Genomic DNA, 19,186 nt, shown 5'->3' with positions numbered 1-19,186 from the left:
GCCATAATAAATTTGTCTTTAATGTCCAAAATCAATGTGATAATATTTCAGAAACACATTTTATTAAGTCCTTAAATTCAAATATTTTTACTGAACAAATTTAACAGCAGTGAGCTTTACAGTACACCAATTATCTGCAGGAAATCATAAAACATGTTAAAATATACAGAAATACTTCTCTTTCTTAATTTCAGGATGTCTAATTTTAGAATGAAAGTATTAATATTTTATTAATGAAATGAAGTTATATTATCTCTGGTAGTTTATAACCTTTAAAGTTTTTGCTTTCAATAGATTTTAATCAAACAAAAACCTGAATTTCTAATAGAAACTGTGCAAAGGGTCAAAAGGTTTTTGTTTATGACAGCTACATATTTTTTCCACTGGTAAAATAGGCCTGTTAGCAACATAAGGACAACAAAATAACAACAAAAAAAGGAAGGCCCTTTACTTTCTGTTTGATCATCTTGGATTACCATGACCTGAATGATTCAGAATTACCACAGACGGTGAAACAACATGTAGGGTTTTAATTACATGACACTGAGTTATCAGTCATACACAATTTAAATGATGAGACATCATATAATCACGGCTGGTGACTGACCTGAGGGTATACCAAGTGAATAATAAATCAGAGGAGCATAATCTAGAGCAAAAATATGTATATCTGCTCTAGGAAGCATACATATGCAAATGTTATTTAGAACCACTGAGAAATAAAGGTATAGATTTTTGTTCCGGCTCTACACTGGCAGAGTAAAAGTGCTACACCTTAAAAAATCTCATGAAAAAAGCTCCCTCATGTTGAAGCCTTTGAACTCAGTCACCAAGGGTTTGAAGTGACCTTTAGCTGCATGTCTACCCGTTTCTCTGACCCCATTTCTGTATAAGTAACATTTAAATAAAGGCCACCAGTGCCCCAAAATACACAAAGAACATGTACTTTTATTAATGAGGATGTATTAGAATAATTAGTGTATATTATACCCGCACTGCAGCCCTGGTTGCAGTGTAGACCCTGGCTGGCCCTGATCTGGGCAGTTTCTGTGGTGGTGGTCAATGTGGTCATGGGTGGGGTGGCTCCCAGTGTGGACAGATCCCCAAGATAATGCTTCCTCACAGCAGAGTCAAGCCAGATATTAATGATTGGAGTTTTTGCTAGTGCATAATGAGATTTGATGGGGGTAATTTGTGCTTTGTGTTTATGAGTGCATGAGAGTATGAATGGTTAGGTGTGTTTTTATTTGGTTAGGTTACATACTTGGGTATGTGAAGGCTTGTATTTATTATGGAAAGCCCTTTGTGCTGCTTTTCTGGTATGACAAGTGTGAAGTGCAATTTATAAAATTTGATTTCATTTCATTTGATGTCCTAACTGTCATCTGGTGAGAGGCAGGCTTCACCATGGCCAGGTCACCTTTCTATCACACCTCTTAAGTGCCACCCCAAATACAAATAAATGCTAAGTGCAAACTGACCTTTATCTGGGTAAACCTCAGACACACTTATGCAAGTGAATGCAGCATGTAATCTACTTCTATGTGTTCTTCTACATCATTACTAACATGTTCATAATGTAGCATCCATACATTATCATCTTGCTAACTGCCTACATGGATGATATTTTCTGTTCAAACTGTTTATATTTTCTGAAGATGATGTAAAAGTAATAACCACCGAAGGTGATGACTGTGCAAAGTTAAATGACCAAAATTACTGTAGAAACACTGATAAAAATAAGTTAGCAAGTTTTCCAATTATCGATGAAATATAAGTCCTTGTGCAACAGTGCAACAGGATCATCTTAAATAACATCCAGGAGACTTCTGAGGTGCTGACCACAGCGATGGGCAGCCCTTTATGTGTTTATTTTTATTTTTATCACAAATTTTGTGTTTCACTTTTTCTTTCTCTTTGACAAGTTCCTGGACTGGTGCCATGTGCTGTCCTGTCTTCTCACCCACAACCAGTCCAAGCAGATAACCCCTTTACCTGAAGTCTGATTCTAATGGAGGTCAGCTTCCTGTTAAAGGAGAGTTTTTTTCTCTCCACTGTTGCTGACAGCCTTGTGCATGCTCAAATAGGGCACTGAATCAGTCTGAAGATTAGAAGTGATCCACTGGTAGTCTTAGCAAGGCAACTTTTTAAGGATTACTGGAACAAAACTAAAATAACCTGAATTTTCTTTGGATTGGACTGAAACTGGATTATACTTGTTTAGTTTCTCTTCAAAGTAATTTGCATTAAAGCCCTTACTAAGAGTTGTTCTTTCATTTTTTGCTTTTGTTTTAAGCTTATTAAAGGTACAGATATGTAGGTTTAGTTGCTACTGACGAGTTTGTTTGTTTGTTTTAATAAATTGTTACAGTCATAATCTTAAAAACTATTTCTGTGTACTTTTCTGATAAGCGTAGCATTGAGTAAAGAAATAAAATGCTTCTTTCTGTGTAGAACAGAGTTCATTATGCTTGTAGCATTTTCATGCATGTCATGGGTCATGTCATGACTTTACTGTCTACTGCAGATGTAAAAACAGACCGGTCACAAGAATCAGCATCCTGGTAAATAATATTGTTTTGGTCATAAAACTAGTTAGCTAGAAGCATCAAAGCAGTTTAACACAGCATCACCCCTCAAAGCTATCCGATGCCTTGTGTTAAGGTTGGAGGTTTGTTCCTCCATAATTTATACAGATGCAGATCTGCAGCTTTTGACTAAATCTCAATAAGCAGATTGCAATCAAGCTGTAAAGTAGACACTAAGATTTTCCTTTTTCTCTGAACACTTTATGGCTTGTTGTCAGTTTTCTCCACTAATTTAGTATAACCTAAACCAGTTGTTTAACCTTTTGAGCTTTGTGCCTATTTCCAGGTCTCTGTTTGAAAATTGCATGCTTATAATGAAATGAGAAAATCTCTGCAATCACAAGGTCTATTTGCTTTCTTTTGGAGTCATAGTGAAGGGAAAACTTGTGAGATTTGTTAATGTGTGTAACTATCAGTATATGTGTTATTGGTGAAGAATAATAATGGTGCATAGCACAAATGAAAAGGTTTTAGGATTGCCTGAAAAACCAAACATTTTCAGGATGACCGTGAATATCCCTGTGCAAGGATGCAGCTGTAGCTCAACATCAATCATAGAACTATATGTGAACATTATCTCGGAGCAAAGGTCAACTCAAGTAAAATGAAGCGGAATGAAATTAGAGAGATTTTACTACAAACAGTTCAGGAGAGGTTTCTAAAATTATCATTTTGGCACAGTTCGACAACCATCTGTTTTTGAAGCCCTCCAATTGGGAGACTTCATGTTTTAAAATCTTAAACATTCCTCATTAGTGTTCTAACTCATTCGTTTTTGTTCCTGGTTCTTTTTATAGTCTGTGAGTTTCTGTGAATTTTTGTTTGTCGTGTTTACTTCCTGCTCCCCTGACATATTTGCTCCTTATTCGTCATCATGGTTTTAACCTGCCTGGTTTCCTCTGTTCTCTGACAGTTCATTGTTAGTCGCTGTCTTATCTTCAGTCACTCAGTTTGTCTGTACATCCTGTGTCTTCACCACAGTTTAATTTTTTATTTATTCATTTTTTGTTAATTTAAGTTTAGTCTCTGTTACTTCCTGCCTCTGCCGTATCCTTTGTTCTTCTTTGAATAATTCTTGGTCTTACATCCACCTGCTTCGTAGTGCTGTGCCTGGGTCATTTTCTCCTCACCATTATATAATGGATCATGACACCATCAGCCTATAAAAACACCCATCCTCTACTCACCCTTGAATGGTCGAAGCAGTTCAGCTTCATCTACTTTTCCTAGAGAATAAAATAGTTTGCAAATGGAGTTATAGATGTAGTAAACAATGTAGTAGATTTTTTAAGTATATCAAAAATGCAGTAGAATATAAAATTAGTAAAATCCTAAAACTAATTAACACTTTTATATAGAGATAAGATTTTATGCAGAGAGATAACGATAGAAACAAATAAAACCCTGAGGGGAAATCAATGGCAGAAATTATGTGTTTATATATTGAATTGCAGGAATGGAAAAATTTTCTGTCACAAAGTGACTATTGGGACGGACAAAAAAAGAAAAAGAAATCCCCCTGATAACATATTCACCTTGTTTTGATATAGCCACTGATGAGTATTGTAAACTTTTTGGCCCTTTTCATTGTTTGATATTGTGAATTTCTGTGAACAACATCCCTTATTATGAAGTATTTGCAGTGCAGCTGCAGTAATATCAAAGGTTACAATGATTACAAATGCAGCAACAACTTTTAGACTCATCTCCAACATCAGCAGCAGACTAAACATCCTGTTTTGGTTTCAGCCCCTTGGGATTATGGAGTAAAGCACCCCTCTCTGCATTCTTCATTTTGTACAGACTTTCAACCACCACGCAGGGAGAAAGAAATCTACCAAAAGAGAAGAAATACACAACAATCTCTCCACCGACAGTAGCCTCAAGGGACCAGAGTACAATGCATCCAGCAAAGCAGTTGTATTATCAGTAAAAGGATACGATTCTTCCATTTCCCTGAATGAAGAAAGCATATTCTTTTGCTTCACTATCACTCCTGCTGCTGCTATTGCTCATTACCTGAACATAAAACACAAAGCTAAATAGAACAAGTTCACATCTGCTCTCTTGGGGTTGTGAGAAATGTAAGAAATCCTCAACGAAAGTAAATGGAAGCAAGTTTGAGAGGAATGTGAGAAAAAAAAATATTTTAGCTCAGGAAGAGCCCTGGACTGAAAGGAGCATCAGGACTTGATGGGATCTCAGCAGTGTGCAGAAAAGAAGCTATTGAGGTAATGGGTGGCCCAGGTCTTCAAGCAACAGTTCAGCCCTTTTCTAGCTGAAGCAAAGCTTGATTTTATCCTTTGCAGCGGGTAGTTGCCTTGGTGGGACTGGCTGGAGGAGATCCTTCCTGGCCTTTTCTGTGCCCTCGGTGTGGTGCAACTCCTTGATGGGGGAGCAGTTGACAGCCGATGACCTGCCCAGCAGTCAGCTGTGCTGACGAGGTGCTGCAGTTTGTCCTTGGAAGCAGGAGGAAGCCGAGCCATACCAACTACCAGGATGATCTTGATTATTACCTCAGAAAAATTGAAGTGGGATAGGTTGTGTGGTGTCAAATTTTCTCACCGTGAGAGGAAACTCTACTATTGTGCTTTGCTAATTAGGCAGTAGATGTTTTCTTTCCATCTGCAGGCATCACTGCAGTCAAGAGCACTCGAGTGTGCACAAGTATGTGTGTATATGACATCCATGCCCTCTGTAGAAAAGATCAATGTTGGGATGAATATAAGTAGAGAGGTATTGGAGAAAATGTTCATGTAGTAGATATAGTGATTTATCAGACTGCTCTCAGGCACAAAAGATCTGTGCAGAAAAAGAAGGATGCAGTGAGAGAAACACAGAAATAGAAAGTTTGCTTGAGGCAGTATCACACACCTTTGTTTGCCTTAAGCCTTCAGCCATATGGTGAGTTGATGCCATGTCAATATCACTTACCATATACACAAACATTCTGGCATTCTGCAGTTAACTAGCATGGTAGAAAGGCCCTGTGCTTGATAAATGTTATAAATAAATACCTCCACCTCAGATAAAATAATAAAATCACATCAGAGCGCACAAGCAGACAGCCCAGAAGCTGCACACACATCGCTTGATAACATATTTGCAGCCAAGTATGCTGTTACCAGAGTAAATTCGTTGTCGCACTCTGGGACTCATTAAAGCACACTTCTAGTACTGCCATTATATGTGCACCCAAAGTACATAAATGTTGTCCCCAACCCTCAAAAATCAAAGCTCATTAAAACACACGGGAGTAAATGAGAACCCAAAAAGGAGCAGGCATGTGTGACCCATTTCGGTTGATGGCTGTGCTGTAGTTTGCTGTACAACACACACACACACACCCTCAACAGTGAACTGACAACTGAACTGAGACAGGCCATAGACGAAGGCCACATTTCAAATGTGCCAAATGAAATCGCATTAGTAACTTAAGTGAAATCTAATTGAATCAAGTTGAATCGGCAGCTGAAGCGGTAAAACCCCTGCTGGTTGGCTCTTTGCCCTGAAGCCATGAAGAAAGCTCACACTTCTCTTTACAGAAGAGGTTTTCTTCGAAGCAGGAGTTCAAACACAAATGACTGCAGACCTGATGTAGCTCCTCTTCTTTTTGTGCCTTACTCGATTTCCTTCACAGTTTTCAGAGTGCAGAGATCTTACAACCAGAGCTTTGTAGAGGTCTAAAATTTCCTCCTCAGCTGGTAAAAGTCATTCCAAGGGTGTATTAAGTGGTGCAATCAAACTATTAAAGAATTTAAAAAGACTAATAAACAGCCTTATATTAACAGGCCAGATGGCAGCCGTGTAACAACATTTTTATGTGCCACCTGCCAAGAAAACAAAATTATTTTCTTCACAATGTCACAATTTGAGGCAAGTAAAGTTCTAAATAATTCATCCATATTAGTACAACTTTGGCACAGTTTACTTACTTGCAATCAAGTGAGTGGTATGAATGTTAAAATACATTGTTGTTAAGGAAAAACATTATTTTATAAGTAAAAAAATGTTGAATGTGGTGCTGTAAACATCTAATTCTCATAACTGAATGTTGGTATTCTTATGTAAAAATAAAAATACAGCTTGCTGAATTTATTAACAAAAGTATTTGTGTTTTTATTCTATTGACTTTATATTCAAGGATTTTGTTATCATTCTTGATATCTTAAACAGGCAATGCCTCTCTCATGTAACACCTTTTGACCTCGACTGTCGCATGTTTCAACACTGACATCTGATGGTTAAACAGTAAAACTGCAATCAAATGAGTGAAACCTGGGTGAAAAAACCCTGTGCCTTTACAGACAGATAATATCCCCCCAAAATATGGGCTCTTTTCATATAATATGAAGGATCTTTTTTCTGTTTATGTTCTTGTATCTCTTAACGTGAGTTATTTTGCAATTGTTATTTATTTGCCAAATATTAAGCAGTTATTAAGAATTGGACAATTATTAATTATTTTTTTGCAATAGTTATTTTCTGTTTTAAAAAGTGGTAAAAGTATTTACGATTAACAAGGGTACTATTGACAAGATACATCAAGATACATCGCATGTAGGTGGGAATGACTTTTTCTGATGTTTTAAACAAACAAGCAAGCTAACAAACAAGCTAACAAGCAACAAACAAACAAACAAACAAAAGCCTTACTTACCATGAAAACAAAAACAAAAAAACGACCAAAAAAGTCTACAGCACTGAATTTGTTTTTTGAAAACTACATTTCCCATCATGCTTCTCGAGCTGCGTAATGACGCCAACGAACATCAACAACTCACATGTGGCCTAGAAGGCGCCGCCGTTGCTGCCGTGCTAGCAACCACTGCTTAATGTGGAGCTGCTTTTTCAGCTCGAAATACCTCATTAAAACAAAAATCACACAGCTAAACGCGTTTTCTGTACAGCTGTTCCTGAGCCAACATGCCTCCCAAGAAACCAGCCCCGGCCGGGGGGAATAAAAAAACTCAGGAGAAGAAAAAGGAAAAGATTATTGAGGTAAAAGTTACACGAGTTAGCATCTAGGTTTTTCAACGTTAGCTTATTAGCTAATATTGATGCTAATGCAAATTCCGATAAGGACATATTAAGTTATTCTTGCCTTTTGGCAACTGTCAGTTGTTCGCTGTTGATTATAATTATCTTTTGACAATGGTGTCATTAGTTGTGATTCATTCTAAAGCCTACCAGCTGTCATGAGGCCAGTTATACGCTGGCAACTCCATGTAGCATAATGAAACGGTTAGAGGCTTGTAGAAGGGCCGTGGCGCCGAACAAGCGTTCTGCTTTTTCATAAAAGTTTTATATCCGTGATATCAAGTCAGCGGACATAAGTGATTTTTAAAACTGAAATCCAATGCAGTGTTTCTCATAATTAGCATAGTTGTGGTTTTGGTACATGAAAATGCTTAAAGGGCCGCTTTATTGGGCCTGGTTCTGGTCGGCCCCAGGGATAATGAGGACATCAAAAGTAAGTGAAAAGTCAAGCTAATTAAAATTCTGATTGTTTACTTTTTATTTTTTGAGTAATTCCAACAACGCAGCCGTTGTTTCTCGTAAAATAATTTTATCTCTTTTACAAAAAAATCAAAATCACAAAACAGCTTTCTTGCCACAATTGGTTCCCCTTTAAAAAAGGACTTTCCTGTTGTCTGTATAACGTTAAGTTATAGAATATCTCAGAAGAATAAATATACTTGATTTATGTTAAAGACGAAGATAAAATTAAACTGACTTGTAAGAGATAATTTAGTACTAGAATATATCCATGTTCATCTGTTTATTGGGTTAAACAGCTATTTTGTCAGCTAATATGCCATCAACTGACTCCTATTAATGGGTCTAGCTAAAGGCACCCAGGCTTAAAACCAATCATGCTGCTAAGTACTGTTTGCTTATCCAAAGCTAGCATTATACCAAATCACATAATCATTAGCTGATTTAAGATTTGCAGCTTTTTTAAGTAATATTGTTTTAAAAAACTTATTTATATATCTAGGTTTCAGATCATCGTTCATATCATTCAGTTTTGATCACCTGCTTTGTAAGAACATGTAGGCGACTCGGTATCAGCTCTGTTGACAAATATTAGATAAGAGTTTTTATCAATATTTTAATAAAAAAAGATTTCTAAATAACATTTTTTAACTTAACTAATCCCCATTCACATGTTGATGTCTATGAGGAAAAAAAAACTCACTGGCTTCATCCTGACGACCATTAGTTGTTCTATAGCAGCAAATGTAGAGGTTATCTGTACATAACTCTCAAGTCTTATCTATCTATCTATCTATCTATCTATCTATCTATCTATCTATCTATCTATCTATCTATGTCTAACATTGTAGTTGTGGATTATTTTTAATTAACAGCCAAAGATTGCCTAAAAAATCTTATAATGTGACCATCAACATTGCTCTGCTACACTCCAAATTTACAGCATCTGTAAGTGCTTTCAAGTTCAGACTAACCTTTTTTTTTATGAGGAGCACAGTGGCCTTCAACTTAAACTTTTAGGAGCGCAAGCAGAAAATTTAGGGGCGCACACTGAAGTCGACTTGCAAAGCAAACGTTCACATTTCCTCTAGTTTTCACTGTATTAGTGATAAATACTTGAACAATAAATTCAGAAATTACAATGTTTACAATTCACATTTTTTGTGCAGCAGTTGACACAACATGAAGAAAAACATCAGACTGGCTGCACTAACACAAAACGAGTAGACATAGAAGCTTAAAATCTGATTTGATTATTTGATTGGATTTTCACTTTATAGTCGAAGCAGAACGGCAACTTTGTCACCATCATCCCCCACAGGGCATGGTATGACTGGTCCATGTCGTTAAACAGCTTCAGGGACTGATACTCCTCTCCAGCCACTGTTCCCAGCTCCTCAGTAAGAGAAGTAGCTATTGGCTGTCCTAAAAGTCACTAGAAATCGCTCATTAGCATAATCAGCCTAGTACATATAGTTGTAATGGATTCTGCCATAAGATGTAGTGGGTAAGGCAAAAATTGATTAAAAAAAAAAAAAAGACAACCTAAAAATGTTTAGAACAGCAAACAATAAATAAAATACCAATAAAAAATAATTGTCTATTTTCTTTATTTTTTAGTTTTTTAAGTTTATTTTGTTTTTTAATTAGGAGTCTGGAACACTTCACAACACTTTTAACTTTTTAAACATTTTTGTCCACACTCTTCATTAATAAACATTACTCTGACGGTAAGCCAGCACAGGTTCATTCAGTATCAGCTTTGTATGTTTCATTTTCAGCCTGGTTATGAAACGGAAGTGAACGTCGTCTGCTGTGAATGCAGCTGGAAGCTCTCCTGTGTACAGGGAGGGGTCTGCACAGCACCTGCCCCTCATTGGGAAGAGTAAACTACATTTATTCACCTCAGTCTCCAAAAGTCTCCAGTAATACCCGAAAAGTTGCTAGATTTGTTGTTAGTCGCTTTTTTTTTAAAAAAAAAGTCGCTAGAGGAGTCTGAAAACTCGCTAAATATAGCGGCAAAGTCGCTAAGTTGTTTTATAACAATTGAAACTTAACGCAGAAACTTCTTGTTGGATGTTTTCAAGCAGATGTTCTTCAATGTTAATTATAAAACTGGCAATCCATTTACAGGTTTATTTTCTTGTTTATTTATTCATTCTTTTTTTTAATGTTTTTCTAAATCCTGTTGTAGGACAAAACTTTTGGTTTGAAGAACAAGAAAGGGGCCAAGCAGCAGAAGTTCATCAAGAACGTTACTCAGCAAGTCAAGTATGGGCAACAAAGTGCCAGACAGGTAAGTAAAAAGCTCCTGTTTTCAATTCATCCATCCCTTTATGCTTCTGTTTCTTGCTGGTCCACACAGCAGACATATTGCATTTAACAGGACCAGCTCACGTTTTAATAAATTTAAATGTGTGTGTTTAGGTGGCCCAGACTGAGGCAGAGAAGACCGGAAAGAAGTCTGACAAGAAGAAGGAGATTGATGAACTCAATGAGCTTTTTAAGCCTGTAGTTGCTGCCCAGAAAGTTGGCAAAGGTAATCAGCACATGGGGTAAGACTGAACATCCAAAAAAATTAACACCTTTAGTCTTTTCCTGGAATCTTTCTTGACCTTGTTGGAAAATATCACAGGGTTAAGGAAAGGTGGTAGGAGAAGTTCAGAAGTATATGTGAATAAATATAAGTATTATTTTGAAAGCTGCTTGGAATTGTTGGATGGAATACTCTTCTTTCTTTCATAAAGGATAGTCCGGTATGGTAGGCTATGTGAAAGGATATCTTAAAGGACCTCATTTCTTTAATATTAGGAGAGTTTGAAAAGCTCTTTTTCACTCAGAAACATCGCTAAGTAAAACAGACCACTGGACGGTAATTTCTACAACAGAGATGGACTAATCCCTATTTAAGTTGCTATTTTTTATCCTTGTGAAATTCTAGATGTTTGCCTTCTAGTCCTCGTAGGGGAGTGATCAGTGGTCAGTAATAAAGATTAATCACTCACTCATCTCTCTTCTACAGGTGTCGACCCAAAGTCAGTGCTGTGTGCGTTCTTTAAGCAGGGCCAATGTACTAAAGGTGACAAGTGCAAGTTCAGCCATGACTTGTCAATGGAAAGGAAATGTGAGAAGAGAAGTGTATATGTGGATGAACGAGATGAAGACCTGGAGAAAGGTTAGTACCGACGGTTGCTCAAAAATGTTATTCTGTGTAGGACCAGATGAAATTAGTCATCCAGTATGACCTTTAGTTAAGTTCCAAAAAACTTTCCAAAAAATGTTCATAATGGCTGAAATAATAGAGAAATTGGTTGTCTCCTCAAAACTTTCAGTTTTTAGGAATTTAATAATAAAACCAAACAAAAATTTTATTTATTTTTTTTTATTTTGAAAGGAATTCTTCATAATTTGTATTTCTGTGTGGCACTGCAGCTTCTCAAAATGTAAAAGTGTTTATGACATTGCCTTTATTGTGCTTTGTGAAATTGATAAATCTTCTGCAAAGCTAAGTAGAATCTGTTGCCATTAAGCCGTGGCCCCAATGTGGCACCTGTGTGTTACCATGGAAACCCATGCAGATAGCTTGGTGATGTCTGGACCTTCTGATCTTGAACAATTTTTGATCTGTCAGGAGACTTAAAAGCTGCTAAGAAAAAATAAAATAAAAAAAAATCCCTAAAAGGCACCATGAGTCTCACTCTGAACACCAGTTCAGACTACAGTATTACAGCTGCGACTTACCTTAAATTTGGTCCAGATCTTTTCTGGCATGTCTGTCCATGGCTTTGATTTGATTGACTTTTACATAAAACACTCTTGTAATAGAGTTCCACTGTCAAGAAACTGAAGCAGTTGTTTGGCATTTTGGTGATTGGAACTATGCATGACCCACTGCTAAATGCAGTTTCTCAGTCACACTGAAGGTTAACAGTTAGAGGGACTAATGAAGTCTTTATTTTGATGGACACTTCTGCATCAACACACAACTCCATACATGTTACTGTCTGAAGTTTCATGCAAATAAATTGTGATTTCTGTAAATAACCACTAAAATGTACCAAAGTTGTTTGTCAGGAAGCATGCAACGTTTTCTTTTGCTTGTTTGAGTTGTTTAACGTGAGACCTGTTGTGTTCGGTTCAGACACGATGGAAAACTGGGATGAGAAGAAGCTGGAGGAAGTGGTCAACAAAAAACATGGAGAGGCTGAGAAGAAGAAAGCCAAAACTCAAATTGTAAGTCTGATCTTATTATGGTAAATAAACTGATCAGGAGCGCAGAAAGCTAATCAGGCAGGTAGATGTATTTGGAGAAATTCTGTTTTTGTGAAGTAGACTTCACAAACCTTTGAGTTCTTGCTTGGTTCAGTCACAATTTGTAAAGCTAAACTGAGCCAACTGAATTGAGGATTTATTGGCTAGTTGTGCCAGTCATATCAATAAACCGATTTACAGTTAAGTCAGTTAATTAAAGCAATTGTCTGCTCTAAAATTGCCTTCTTCATTCTTTGTTTGCAGGTGTGCAAGTACTTCTTGGAAGCCATTGAGAATAATAAGTACGGCTGGTTCTGGGTTTGTCCAGCAGGGGGCGACATCTGTATGTACAGGCATGCCCTGCCACCCGGATTTGTACTGAAAAAAGACAAGAAGAAGGAGGAGACGGAAGAGGAGATCTCGCTAGAGGAACTCATAGAGAATGAGGTTAGAACAGATGCTGTGATGTTGAAGATGATATTGGTGAGCTGTCATATATCTGCTATCCACCTCTGAGTTTAGAGGTTTAGTGACGTGGTGTAGCATCAATACTTTTAAGACACAAGCTGACCAAAGGTGGGTAGGTGGGTTATGCCAGAGTGGTGCCGACAGTTTAAACAATCAGATGTAGTAACAACCATCACATGACCAATCAATCTAGCCATGTAGTCACATGACCTCACACACACAAACCAGACAAACTACATTCCTGGCAGACAAAAAAAAATAATAAAATAATAAAGATGCATGAAAACATTAGAGGCAGCTGTCTGTAATGTCAAAACTGAGGAGGATGAACACTTCTGGCCTCGTCCTGAACATGTTTCAGAGTTTCAGATCTGAACTTTGGTGTGAAGTTCACCAGTGACCTAGTTTTGTTGTTGCGGTGCTGTAAAGCGGTCACGTGATCCAACTGTGCCGACCTGACCACAGATCCAAAGATATGGTGATACAGGGGTGCTAACCTGCTGGTTAACTTGAACCTGGTTTTTTTTAGTTACCAGATATTTTTCAGATAAATTAATTTGTTGTCACTTGTTTTACCGCTTATGTGTGGCAGGATAAACAGGTTATCCTTCAGGGGTCTCTTATTGACACAATCCAACCATTTTAATCAAAATTATAATAGTTTGCATGTTCTCCCCGTGTATGCGTGGATTCTCTCCGGGTTCTCCGGCTTCCTCCCACCATTCAAAGACTTGCATGTTAGATTAATTGGTCACTCTAAATTCTGCCTAGGAGTGGGTGTGTGAGTGTGAATGGTTGTCCCTATCTGTGTTGGCCCTGCGATGGACTGGTGACCTGTCCAGGGTGTACCTGCCTCTCACCTGCTGGGATAGACTCCAGCTTGCCCGCGACCCGTAATGGACTAAGCGGTACAGAGAATGAATAAATAATAATACTAGGTCATCTAGTTTGATGCTGATAGACCATCTAAAATTGGAGATATGATTTTTAATTTTGAGTTATAATTGAATAATACAAAAATATTTAAACATAAAACTGAATTGGACGTGTGCTGCGTTTCTTTCCATATACTCATTTTATTAAAAGCCAGGTAAAGGTGATTAATAGTACCTTTTTCATTTCACATTAAATCATTTGTGTATTTTTGGCCCAAACTATATTTATAAAATAGTTTAAAGTGCAATGACCAATTATTATTATTACCAGATCACATTCAAACACTCAGTTCTTGTTGCCTTTTCACCGACTTTTTTTTTTTTTCTCAATTTTTTGGGATGACTGCTTTACCCACCTCTGGAGCTCATGGAAATATAAATATTCAATATAAAACAAAAACATATAAAAATATATATTTTAGCAGGGCTGTTTGTGAACAGATTTAGACTTACTAACCCAAGGTTAAAGAAAACTTTATACCAAAAGTGGGATTTAGTTCAGTTCTTTTTTCCAAAGCTAATATCGTAGTTCAGCAGAGTTCAGCTGATGTGAATTGAACCTCAGGAGTGAAAACTCTCAGCCTCAAGTTGAAACGTTTGAAAGGGGTCTCAACTTTTTATTGGTTAGCTTACATTTCTCAGTGTTACCGAAGTACTTGACATTAGTTCTGGTAAGAACAGCAAGTAAACTTTAGTTTTAATCTTTTGACACCTTTACTGCCGTCAATCATAAGTAAAATCAATACATAGTTTGAACCTAGAAAACTCTGGTGACACCAAATCATGAAAATAACAGAAATAAATGAAGTTAGTTGACGGGTCCTGTCTTGTACTGACTGTCTGCCTCTCTCCAGCGTGCAGCTCTGGGTGTAAATGTAACTCGGATCACACTGGAGACTTTCCTGGCATGGAAGAAGAGGAAAAGGCAGGAGAAGGTTGGAGCATGTTTTAACAATTTTAAGCATATCAGTTTTTTTAGGGGCAGCACCAAAAATGCCTGATCTGATGGCACATACACTTCCCCTGAGGAACGTAGGTCTCCTTTATTCCAAGATTAAACACTGTAACTGTGCTGTTATTAATAGATGGATAAGGCCAGGGAGGAGATGGAGAAGAAGAAGGCTGACTTTAAGGCTGGAAAATCACTTGTGGTGAGTCATGCTACTGACACCGTTGCAAAATCCACAGAAATGTGTGATCTTAATTACATTTCACGTTTCTAAAGGTGAGCGGCCGTGAAGTGTTTGAGTTCCGGCCAGAGCTGGTCGACGACGATGATGCTGAAGCTGATGATACTCAGTATGCCAGCTCAGATGAGGAGGTGGTTGAGGATGAGGTAATTATGAAAAAGCAACACTTTGGATAAAATTAAAGATTTTATTGGAGGCAGATTAAAGGGGTAGTGCACCCTAAAATGTGTTTTTTTTGAGTATTAACTGTGATGAAAAAATAAAATTTGTATTATTTTTTTTAATTTATTTACTTAAAAAACAGGATTTTGTGGGTCAAAAATGGCTCATAACGCCCCCTACTGGGTAAAACCAGGTTTTGTTTCTCGTGATGTAGTCGTACTTGGTGCTTATTTATGTCACAAGAAAATTTTAAAAACCCCACAGCCCCTCCCTCCTGATGCAAACAGATGGGTCCTCGCCTTGCAGACATAGAAAGCCACGCCCACCGACACAGATGAAGGGGTGCGAACTTATCTGGTGTAGATTTGCTAGTTTCAGACTTCTGTTCTTTCACAGAGTTTCTGATGAAATATTCCTGCGATGGGACGGATTTGTGCTTTTTTTAGGGGTGTAAAAGTAAGACCAGACTTTATTCTTTACTTGCTGATCTTCATCTAACAAGAGACAGCAGCTCAACTCGGCAACGTACAGCAGCACTTCCTGCAGCTGCGACAACCTGCGGCGAGTCTCCACAGCTTTTCAGAGCTGCTGGAACTGCTGACAGGTCAGCGTAACAGCGCTAAAGGCTCAGACTGATACAGTTCAGGACCACCTTGTTCATGTGTAGCTGAGGAGAGTCAGGAGGGAAAAGTCTTCCACCTCAAAGACACTCTGTGGCGTAGGCACTTTGTGAATCTCACTTTGCATCTTGCCAGTGAGCTGAGCTGCTGTCTGTCAATCATTTCTATCTGTGTGTCCTGGCCCGCCCACTCTCAGTTCCCTGATCACCCCACATCTCCCATCCCAACCCTTGCAGTTTCAGGCATTATTTAAAATTTGGTAGTATGTATAGTTACACAAAAAGTAGGGGGTGTGGTTACACTTTTGTGCCTCTATAGTCTGTTGAATTGATGTCCTCTGCACCTCACACTTGGACTGACGCAGTAACCCTGCTCTCAGCATTGCCTGGTGACTGATATAGTTTACATCATAGATACAAAACAGGGTTGCAATGTTGACACAGTTTTCCCAGTTTGAACGAGTTAATTTGGTTAAGGAGTGATGCTGGTGTTGTCCGACAGGCCCTGAAATATCCTGGAAAAGTTTTTATACATGGGAATATGAAAACAGTAAGTGTTTAAATATTTAGAATCAGAGGCACAGAGGTGATAAAATGTTCCCACTCCAGCACTCCAGGAAGGGAAATCTGTTTGCCTTCCAAAACATGTTTAAACCGCTAGTAGTGTGGCTACACCAGCTAAAAGTAAGACTGTTTTAATCCTCAATGCTCTGAGAGCTGCAGTGTATTCAGAACTGGTTCAGGAACTACCAACTCCCAGGAGACAAGTCTGCAACTACGACAACATGATGAAACTTTAGTCTATAGGCTGTTGTACAACAAATAGTAATAAGCATAATTTTCTAATATAATTAGACTTGTGTATTTTTTTTTATTATTAATTTTTATTTTTTACCTAACCAGAGACATCAACCTAACACAGCAGAATTGATGATGAGGTGCCGGCTGTTTTTGTTGACAGATAGCATAAATATATCTCAGGTAGCTTCGCCCTTGGGGCTGAAGCCAATCAAAAACCTCCAGCTATTGCGTTGTTGTTTGATGCAGGACTAGATGCAGACTGAACACTTTCCCACTGCACTCAAGTCCAGATATTTGCTGGTGTTTGTGGGTTAAAGAAATATTAATATGTTTGAGATTGTAGGTGCAGCTTTGGTAAATCAGAATTTTTATTTTGTATGCTAATTTGCATTTCAACACATTTGACTTAATGTATGATAAATATTTACTGTTGAAAATTAATGGTAGCATTTTACTGGGGCACAGCTCATTTATACTGGGGCATGTGCCCCAGTAAATGGGGTCTGGTGACGCCTCAGAGTAGGCGTACTCCAACCTAGGAGCCTTTTTTTTTTTTTTTTTTTTTGGTCCAACTTAATTTCTCCTGTTACATTCTTGTCTGGGCCTGCTGTTTATTTTTGTTTCAGGTTGAAACTACAGATGTCCAGGACATAGACTTATCCCGTTTTGTTCCACAAGAGGTCGACAATACAGGCATTACCGTAGCATCTATGGACCGATTCACCTTGAGGAATCACACGGAGACAAAAGCAGAAGATGGTAAGAAAACCCCGGTGGTTCGATTTCACTGCTGCTCAAAAACCAACAAGAAACCAAGGAGTACAATCCTCAAACACAAAATAAAACATGAGTTTTTGTTCCTCCTTACAGGGGAGCAGCTTAACGGAGCTTGTGGTGGCACCGAGGCCAACGGGCTTTCGGGAGCAGAGGGCGGAGGGGAGGACAGCGGAGGGGAGGATGAAGAAGAGGAAGAGGAGGTACCGGTGGATGAAAACCTGTTCACAGGAGAAGATTTGGAGGAACTTGACGAGGAACTTAACACACTGGCCCTGGAGGACTGAGAGGCAGGGCATGAGGAGGGGTTAGGACGGACTACGGGACAAAGGGATGGACTAGTGGATGCATGGAGCTAAACATCAAAGAGACCAGACGTTTGAATGATTTTAAATTTCAGAGACTCCAGTAATAAAGCCTGATTATATTATGACATCACTGCCTGTCTCTGCTCCCTCTGTTTTCTGACACAATCATTCTGCCCTTTGAGTGTCCAGGTTTCCTCAGCAGGGCTTCTCAGAGTTCATCAGGGCCGACTTCACGAATATTCCCACTGAAAGATTGTATAGCTGCTGTTGGCTTACACTGAAATTTCTTTGATTCATGAAGCTTCCGGTGCTGCTCTGATCAGTTAGACGTTAAATTTGGTGAATGACACAGTGTAAAGGGTTTAAACCTGTTACTGTGACTCTGAGTAAATTTAATGTTTTTGCAACCTGGCTGTAAGAAATGGGAAAGAAGTTTTCACCTCCTCATGCCAAAATTAGATAGGTGGACTTTTCATCATCTAGTTGATTTCAACATACCCAGTGTTTCTAAAGCTGAGGTGAAAATTCTTATGTAAGATTATGAAGGAAATAAAAAGACCTTTATTTAATGTCGGCCCCAACTCTGAGACTCATTGTCAGCCGAGTACTGTATATAATTTTCTCGAATTTCCTCCCAACAAAAATAAAATGGCTGTACATAAAATGTCTGATTTTTTTTCTATGATGGATCATTATACTTAAGAGCATCAAGTTTCTAAATCCCCGAACACCCCAAAGGAAAACCTTTGCTAGTTTTCATTCGTGTTAACCACAAGTCTGGCTTTGGTCTTCTCATACAGGTCAGGTTAAGTGCTTCTGGTCCTTATGGTGACTTCTAAATGTGTTTGATTTGTACTGTTTTTGTTTTTTGGGGGGGGCCTTCAGGTGGGTTGACTTTAGCTTGAGGCAGAGCTTCTTGCTTAAAAGTGAAAAGTTCTTTAGAGCAAGTGGCCTTAAAAACTGTCAAAGGCACATTTTTTATATAAATATGCATATAAATTTCTCACATGGCAAAAATAAAAGACCATCTAGTTATGAAGTCTTTATTAGTTTTAGTGTTTGCTCACATCTGTGTTAAACTAATGAGCCACACCACACATGAACAAGTTTACCGGTTTAAAAATGTAAATGGCAATTGTGTGAAAAACAAAAACCCATTCATGAAACCCCAAATTTCCCTGAGGACTCTCCAAAGGGATTAATACAGTATTTCTATTCTATGTTTATCTTTTTATGGACCACGGGCTAGGTTCACCATGGATAGGTCACCAGTCCATCGCTGGGCCAACACAGAACGAAACAAACAACCATTCACACAAAGTCACTCCTGGGGAGAATTTAGAGTGACCAGTTAACTAACAAGCATGTCTTTGGATGGTGGGAGGAACCCGGAGAGAACCCACACATACACGGGGAGAACATGCAAACTCCACACAGAAAGGCCACTGCCCCCAAGGTTTGACCCCCCGCCTCCCCTCCGAGGTTTGAACCAGCGACCTCCTTGCTGCGACCACCACACCACCGTGCAGCCCTCAAGAACAATTAATTTAATTTAAAACTTTAGATATACAGAGGCTAAATTGCTACAATG

The 19,186-nt window shown here is 38.3% G+C and overlaps 1 protein-coding gene across 1 annotated transcript; it reads left to right on the top strand.

Annotated features, from left to right (window-relative positions):
• The first annotated feature begins 7,376 nt into the window (after positions 1-7,376).
• On the top strand, positions 7,377-17,725 carry zc3h15 (zinc finger CCCH-type containing 15). The gene is made up of 11 exons (XM_042010630.1): positions 7,377-7,589; positions 10,282-10,383; positions 10,515-10,626; positions 11,110-11,262; positions 12,229-12,320; positions 12,603-12,785; positions 14,596-14,676; positions 14,827-14,892; positions 14,967-15,077; positions 17,140-17,272; positions 17,384-17,725. The coding sequence occupies exons 1-11, from the start codon at positions 7,515-7,517 to the stop codon at positions 17,572-17,574; spliced, it is 1,299 nt and encodes a 432-aa protein (XP_041866564.1). The 5' UTR covers positions 7,377-7,514; the 3' UTR covers positions 17,575-17,725.
• Positions 17,726-19,186: the final 1,461 nt, after the last annotated feature.

The sequence above is a fragment of the Melanotaenia boesemani genome, chromosome 16 (assembly GCF_017639745.1).
Source record: "Melanotaenia boesemani isolate fMelBoe1 chromosome 16, fMelBoe1.pri, whole genome shotgun sequence".
Classification (NCBI taxonomy): domain Eukaryota; kingdom Metazoa; phylum Chordata; class Actinopteri; order Atheriniformes; family Melanotaeniidae; genus Melanotaenia; species Melanotaenia boesemani.
The sequence above is the reverse complement of the archived record's forward strand: the minus strand, read 5'-3'. Positions and strand labels throughout refer to the sequence as shown.